The 7,714-nt window shown below is 43.8% G+C and overlaps 1 protein-coding gene across 1 annotated transcript; it reads right to left on the minus strand.

The window, feature by feature from the left end:
• Positions 1-5,833: 5,833 nt before the first annotated feature.
• On the minus strand, positions 5,834-7,445 carry LOC110740119 (zinc finger protein 4-like). Its single transcript, XM_021920616.1, has 2 exons — positions 7,442-7,445; positions 5,834-6,891 (listed from the first exon to the last, which is right to left on the minus strand). Exons 1-2 carry the CDS (start codon positions 7,443-7,445, stop codon positions 5,999-6,001), a joined length of 897 nt encoding a protein of 298 aa, XP_021776308.1. The 3' UTR covers positions 5,834-5,998.
• Between the last annotated feature and the right edge of the window lie 269 nt (positions 7,446-7,714).

Below are 7,714 nucleotides of genomic sequence, written 5' to 3' on the forward strand. Positions count from 1 at the left end.
TACCCAGGAAGAATATGAAATGGGTTTCAGAAACGGGTTCAGAGTATGCCGAAGAGTCTGCCTTCATGCTGAGCCGAAGCTGGACTGGTCCAAATGTGCTGAATGGGTCCAGAATCCCGAAGACCCTCATATGAAGTATGCAACTCCAGTCGAAGCTGAAATTCTTAAGGCTGAGGAAGCCGAAGAGGAAGCTGAGAGAATGGAGTTGGAGGCTGAACAGAGGGAAAGGGAGGCTCGGCAGAGTGCAAAGCCTGCTTCTTCTGCTGCTGGGGCTGAGGCCACCATGGGGCTCAACAATGCTGATCAGTCTGATCCTCGGGCTGAAGCATAGGAACTCGGGCAGTCGTCTTCAGAATCTTGCGGTTCATCATGCGCTTAACTTTAGACTTGCCGCTTTCTGAATTTTTTGCCTTGTTTTTTTTGCTTCAGCTTGCCTTGTCGTACAACAGTTTATTTTTTTGCTTATGTACGTATTTCGGCAGCTGTTATTTTCCGCTTGTGGGTGGCTGCCGATACAGTTTAATTGAACTTGTAGCTCAATTTCTGAGCATAAATTATTAATTTGATGCTCTTTTCTTCAGCTGCTTTGTTTTTGAATGCTTTACTGTTTCTTTCATTCTGCCGAACATAAACTTGCACTGATAGTGCTTCTTGTCCCCCCAGAAATTGAAGTATGGCTTCAGCTGAATAAACAATTTCTTCACCTCTTTAAAATGGATATCCGAAACACAGGGCCAACTGAAGGCAATGCTTCGGATAATGGCTTTCTGGGATACAAGGCTCAGTTAAGGCAATATCCCAGAATTGTCCATGGACTCGTCTTTGGAGAACAAGTCTTATTGAAGTTGGACTTCAACTGAAAGACCAGTGTTCTTTTAAAAGACGTGTTTTGTCAGCAATCTGAAACCCAGTTACCCGAAGGCGAAGGTTTCAGACGAGGCTGAATAAACAATTTTCAACTGTTGCTGTTATCCTTGATTTTCTGTCTATCTTTGAAAAATGGATACCCGAAACACAGGGCCAACTTAAGGCAATGTTTCGGATAATGGCTCTCTGGGATACAAGGCTCAGTTAAGGCAATATCCCAGAATTGTCCATGGACTCATGTCTTTGGAGAACAAGTCTTATTGAGGTTTGACTTCAGCTGAAAGACCAGTGTTCTTTAAAAAGACGAGTTTTGTCAGCAATCTGAAACCCAGTTACCCGAAGGCGAAGGTTTCAGACGAGGCTGATTAAACAATTTTCAACTGTTGCTGTTATCCTTGATTTTCTGTCTATCTTTGAAAAATGGATACCCGAAACACAGGGCCAACTTAAGGCAATGTTTCGGATAATGGCTCTCTGGGATACAAGGCTCAGTTAAGGCAATATACCAGAATTGTCCATGGACTCATGTCTTTGGAGAACAAGTCTTACTGAAGTTTGACTTCAGCTGAAAGACCAGTGTTCTTTAAAAAGACGAGTTTTGTCAGCAATCTGAAACCCAGTTACCCGAAGGCGAAGGTTTCAGACGAGGTTGAATAAAAAACCTTTAAAGAGTAGATAGAACAAAGAAAATTTTGAAAGGATAAAAAGTTGTAAACATTTATATAAATGGCGGCTCCAAGGCCTTTCATTAGTTCAAAATGTACTTACAAAGATTGTTCTGCCCCGAAGGGTTTACACATGATATTTTTTCAGTACATCAGCGTTCCAGTGATTTTTCAACTCAGTTCCATCCAACTGCCGAAGTCGGTATGTCCCTGGCTGAAGCTCATCATAGATTTCATAAGGTCCTTCCCATGCAGCTGAGAGTTTCCCATGGATTCGGCCTTTCTGAACTGCAGCAGCATTCTGAAGGACAAGGTCTCCAATTTTGAGAGGCCTTGCATGGACCCTTCGGTTATAAAATTTGCTGATTTTCTGCTTATAGGCGGCCATTCTGTCTCGGGCTGAGTCTCTTACTTCGTCGAGGAAATCGAGAGATTCCCTCATCAGTCGCTCATTCTCAGCCGAGAAGTGGTGCACTCGAAGGCTCTCAGAGCCAATTTCCACTGGAAGGACGGCTTCGGCACCATACACCAGTTCAAAAGGTGAGTGGCCCGTTGCCTCTGGTTACAGATCCTTGGGCCGAAGCACTTAGGCCTTTCGGCTTTTTTGTGCTCGGCTCTCTTTCTTTTTCTTTCTCCTCCTCATCCTTGTCATCTGGGCGACTATTGGATGGTTTGAGGTAGTTGCACCTTCGGGCGTCCTTTTGGTTGCCCTGTATCCTTTCGGGGAAGCCGGCGTCTGAGACGTAAATCATCAGCTGATGATAAGTTGAGACGACCCCTTGGATCTCGTGAATTATGGGTCTCCCCAAAATCACGTTGTACACTGAAGGAGCGTCAATTACCAAAAATTCAATCATGACGTTCCTGGCTGCCTCATCGCAGCCGATGGTGACAGGAAGTGTCACCTTCCCATCTGGATAAGTTGAAGCCCCGTTGAACCCGGATACCGGGTAGGGTACCGGCGTAAGATGCTTGGGCTTCAACTTGATTTGATTGTAGGCCTTTCGGAACAGAATGTTTGCTCCGCTGCCACCGTCAACAAGGACCTTACTGACGTCGTGGTTGGCCACCGTGGCGATGATCACCAACGGATCCTCGTGAGGGAACGTTATCCCCCGGCAATCGGCGGCTGTGAACGTCATGTTCGGCACCGGCGATTGGGGAGACTGAATGTCAGCGTTGTTCACCTGGTGAGTCAAAGCCCTAAGGTGTCGCTTGTGCTCCCTCCGAGAGCATATTCCTCCCGAGATAACATTGATCGGAGAGAATTTCCCCTCCGGCTTTTTACTGTTCTTCCGGGGGAAGTCGAGGTCCTGCCGAGAGTCCTTTGCTGACTTCTCGGACTCTTTTTTCTCGCGGTGATCCGCGATGTATTTTTTCAAGTATCCCTTCCGGACCATGTCCTCTATCTGGTCCTTCTGTTGAATACACTCCTCAGTGTTGTGTCCCGGAGACTCATGGAACTCGCACCACTGATTTTTATTTTTTCGCTGATACCACTCTGGGAGTGGTCTCGGCTTTCGGTAACTCTGCTCCTCCTTCGTCACGCTGTAAATTTTGGCGCGTGGAAGAGAGAGCGGAGTGTAGGACTCGTATCTGCCTGTGTATGAGGCAGATCTTTCCTTCTTTGGGTCGCTGGCCAAAGATTGCTCCGGGGCCTTTGACTTTCCCTTTGCCTTATGGCCTTGGCCTTCAGACAAGGGTATTTGCCTTTGTTTCCCTCCCCCAAATTGAGGTTGGGTTTTCGCTTTGTTCCATTCTTCGGCTCGGATGAACTTATCCGAGGCATTCAGAGCTTCCTCCAAGGTCTGCGGGGTATGCATGACCATGAAGTCTAGGAACTTTCCGGGCTGAAGGCCATTCTGCATTGCAAAAACGGCTAGCCCCTGGTCCAGCTGAGAGACGCTGGATGACTCGTTACTGAAACGGGTCAGATAGTCTCGGAGGCTTTCGGTTTCCCCCTGTTGTAGACTCATGAGCTCTGCAGTAGTCTTCTCTCGGCGGTTTGCCGTGGAAAACTTGCTCCTGAACTTGGAGGACAGATCATCCCACCCTGTTATGGAGCCTTGCCTTACTCCCTTGGAGATCCACGCTTGCGCGACCCCCTTGAGAGTGGTTGGGAAATATTTGCACCAAGTCGCCTCGGATCTGGGGCAAAGATGCATATGAGTCTCATACGAGGCCACGTGATCCTTCGGATCCGAGGTCCCGTCATATGTGATGTGCGACGGTATTTTAACCGTGGGTACGCGCTCTTCCAGTATCCATTGCTCGAATGGTGAACTGGCGGGTAGCATAACGGCCTTGCCCTTGTTCCTGGCCGAAGGGACCGCGCTCCGCCCTCTTAGAGAGGTAGGAGTGGTTTTCGTCCCTGGCTGGGAAGTCTGGGCCTCGGCTGCAGGGAACGAGAGGCGACTGCGCACGCTCGGTTCCTTGCCGCCGAGTCGGTCAAGGACGCTTCGGCGAACAGTCTCAGGTTCTCGGTGAGTAGATTCTGGCCGAGAAGCTGAGCTGCTGCTCTTATGCGCTTCTGGTCTTGAGGATGAGGATCCTTTTAAAAATTGAGGGTTCTTTTTCCTCTCTTTTTCATTTTTCCAGGAATCCTCTTCCCACTCTTCCAGTTCCCGGAAGGAAGGAAGCTTCCCACCATCATGGTCTAACTTCCTCCGCTGATGCCGGGTATGCGGAGGAGTTCGATCACGAGGTGGTGGCATATTTTGTGCCCTCATCGCCTCCATGAGCACTGCCAGCGCTCTTGCCACCTCTTCCGAGCTGGGCCCCGTCAAAGGGGTCCTCGGCCGAGTATGGGAATGAGGGCGCGCAGCCGATGGTTGGCTTTGGGGCACTGAATGTGTCCTATGATCGGACTCACCCCTGCTAGACCGAGAGTGACTCGACCTATAATGAGAGTCATGAATTACGGGAGAAAGGGAATCCTCCTTGTATGATCCTCCCCCCGAGCTGGCACCCTTGGGAGAGTTCCGGTCCGGCGAGGGTGATGGTGTAGGGGTTTTAGGCTTTTCGCCCGCTCCTTGACGGAGACTTTTGCTCTTGCGGTTCTTAGCCATTGCTACTAAGATAATTGCAAGATGATCTTGGTTAGAAATTTGGCTTAAAGATTTTTGAAAGTCTTCCCCACAGACGGCGCCAAATTGTTTCGGGTGAAAACAATGGGACCTTGCCGAAGGTCCGCTGAAACGGAGAAGACTGGATTCGGTCCAAGTTATGCTGGGCCGAAGGTTTCCTGCACAGTAAACACACGTAAACTAGCCTCGGGGGTGTTGCCGAGGAAGGCCCCTCCGATGCTAAAGTCAGTACAATGTGTAGAAAGAGAACACTATGCAAGAGAATTAGTTGCTTGAGGCTTTGCTTGAATATATGAGAATGTATGGGAATCTATGAGAATATGTGAATCTGTGAATCAATACCTGAATGTATGAATATTGATGGCTTTTATACCTCTTCATACATGGAGAGGTTGGGCCTTAGCCCAATTGGCTTGCTTTGAGGGCTGACCTTTGACTTTAGCACAATTGGAGAGTTGAACCTTGACCTTGGGCTTTTAATTGGATCATTTAATGCCTAGGCCCAATTGGACTAAATTGGACCCAAACAAATGATATCAAGCCTAGCTGTATTTCAAGTACAAATACTTGGTATTAAATTTCAAGCTTGGAGCTAATTTAAGACTTTAAGTAACATAGAATATAGACCTCAAAATCTAAAGCATATAACTCAGCTCTTTTTTCAACATAAATACATTCATTAACCTACTTCGTGTAATATAAGGTTTAATTCAAGAAATTAAAGGGTAAATGATGTTTCGGGTGAAAACAATGGGACTTTGCCGAAGGTCCGCTGAAACGGAGAAGACTGGATTCGGTCCAAGTTATGCTGGGCCGAAGGTTTCCTGCACAGTAAACACACGTAAACTAGCCTCGGGGGTGTTGCCGAGGAAGGCCCCTCCGATGCTAAAGTCAGTACAATGTGTAGAAAGAGAACACTATGCAAGAGAATTAGTTGCTTGAGGCTTTGCTTGAATATATGAGAATGTATGGGAATCTATGAGAATATGTGAATCTGTGAATCAATACCTGAATGTATGAATATTGATGGCTTTTATACCTCTTCATACATGGAGAGGTTGGGCCTTAGCCCACTTGGCTTGCTTTGAGGGCTGACCTTTGACTTTAGCACAATTGGAGAGTTGAACCTTGACCTTGGGCTTTTAATTGGATCATTTAATGCCTAGGCCCAATTGGACTAAATTGGACCCAAACAAATGATATCAAGCCTAGCTGTATTAAAAACAAAAAAATATATTTATATATATATATGAAATAAATTCCAATCAAACTAAGGCTAAACAACATGAACTTCATGCGTTCACTTTTACTTGATTGTAATAGTTTGACCAAAAAGCTCTTACATTTTTAGTCAAAGTATGACAACTAAAAGTGAACGGGTTAGCATGCATTAAAGCTTAAGAGATAAGTCAAGCTTATGCAAATGATCATGATCTTGTTTAAGACTAGTCTTAAGAACATTGACAGTTTCCTTCCAACAAAGACCTCCTCCAATCTTATTATTTCTATCCAATGGCTGAGAATTATTCTTGTGATGATGAACCTGTCAAACCGTGCAACACCATGGCCGCCAGGCCCAGCGATATTATTTGAAGAAGATGATGGAGGTGATGAGCCCATTGCAAGACGCCCAATTGCTGGTTGCTGATCAATCATAGGAACCCTTGATCCATAAGATGGTTTATGTATCAATGAGTGAGCTTGTATTCCTAGAGGTCTAAGATTATTGTTGTTGCCGTTGTGCTTATTATAATATAAGCCATAAAGAGGAAGGGCTGAAATATTGCTAGGGTATGATGATGATGTTGTTAATGGTCTGTTGCTCTTGTAGAAATGTTGAGGGAGATGATAATTACCAAATGTTGCTGAAGTCATCATCCGATGGCCGCGTTTCGCTAGCGTCCTCTCTCTTTTGTGTGCATTTTGATGGCCTCCAAGTGCCTGGGAGCTGTAGAATTTCCTTTGGCAATAGTTGCATGAGAAAATCCTTGCTTCTCCCAATCTCTCAACATTGATATTACTAGCCGCTTGTGGACTACTTTTTTCATCTGAAATAATTGGATTTTTATCCTTGTTGTATCCACCGATAAGATCGACTTTTGGATCATAGTCGTCTTGCTCTTCAAAATCATTGCTGCATAAGCTAAGATTCAAGTTATAAATTGGATGATTTTGGAGATTTTCATTTTTTGCTTTTGTTGAAATTATTTGAGCTTCTTCTTCTTCTTCTTCTTCTTCTTCTTCTTCTTCTTCTTCTTCTTCTTCTTCTTCTTCTTCTTCTTCTTCTTCTTCTTCTTCTTCTTCTTCTTCTTCTTCTTCTTCTTCTTCTTCTTCTTCTTCTTCTTCTTGGGTATATATAGAGTATATATATTGAATTGATTGGGTAGTAAATGCTTTTGAGTGATTTAAGTGAAGTATTTGAAATTGGAGTATAAGTTATAAACGCTAATTAGTAATTACTAGTAAGACTTAAATCAGTGAGAGAATGATGGATGTAGATACTAGATAAGTAGAAAGGATAGATGGAGAAAGGGTCGTCTAAAATTTTGTAAGTAGTTTCATATATAGCTTTAATTTTGATTGAAACATATGACTATCATTTTGTTCTTTTCAAGGGACTTAATCACGGGGTGAAGACTTTGTGACCAAAGTAGCCAGTGGCGTAGGTTTATTAGTTTATATATAAAACACTCATTATTAATTCTATATATGCATGTAGTGTTTTGTTTTGTTTTTTTTTTTTTTTCAAATTTTTATAATTCAAATACTTGTGGTTATTCAATTTTATATTGTTGGCTAATCTCAATTATAGATTACAATTACCCATGTCTTATCCTTGAATGTGTGGCATATATATAAATATTGCTTATATATACTCTGTAATCTGTATCATTTACTTATTTACATTGATGTACCGTATACATACTATAATTCTGTAATTAATGTCTATGAAAATTTACTAGATACTCCGTATTCAATATATCATCCTCGTTGGAATACAAAACTTTCTAATTAAGTCATAAAATGACTCCACCAAATAACTATTTTGCTTGTATTAATCAAATGATGTGCAAAATGATACTCTGTGTACTAAGA

The sequence above is a fragment of the Chenopodium quinoa genome, unplaced genomic scaffold, assembly GCF_001683475.1.
Source record: "Chenopodium quinoa cultivar QQ74 unplaced genomic scaffold, ASM168347v1, whole genome shotgun sequence".
Taxonomy (NCBI): domain Eukaryota; kingdom Viridiplantae; phylum Streptophyta; class Magnoliopsida; order Caryophyllales; family Amaranthaceae; genus Chenopodium; species Chenopodium quinoa.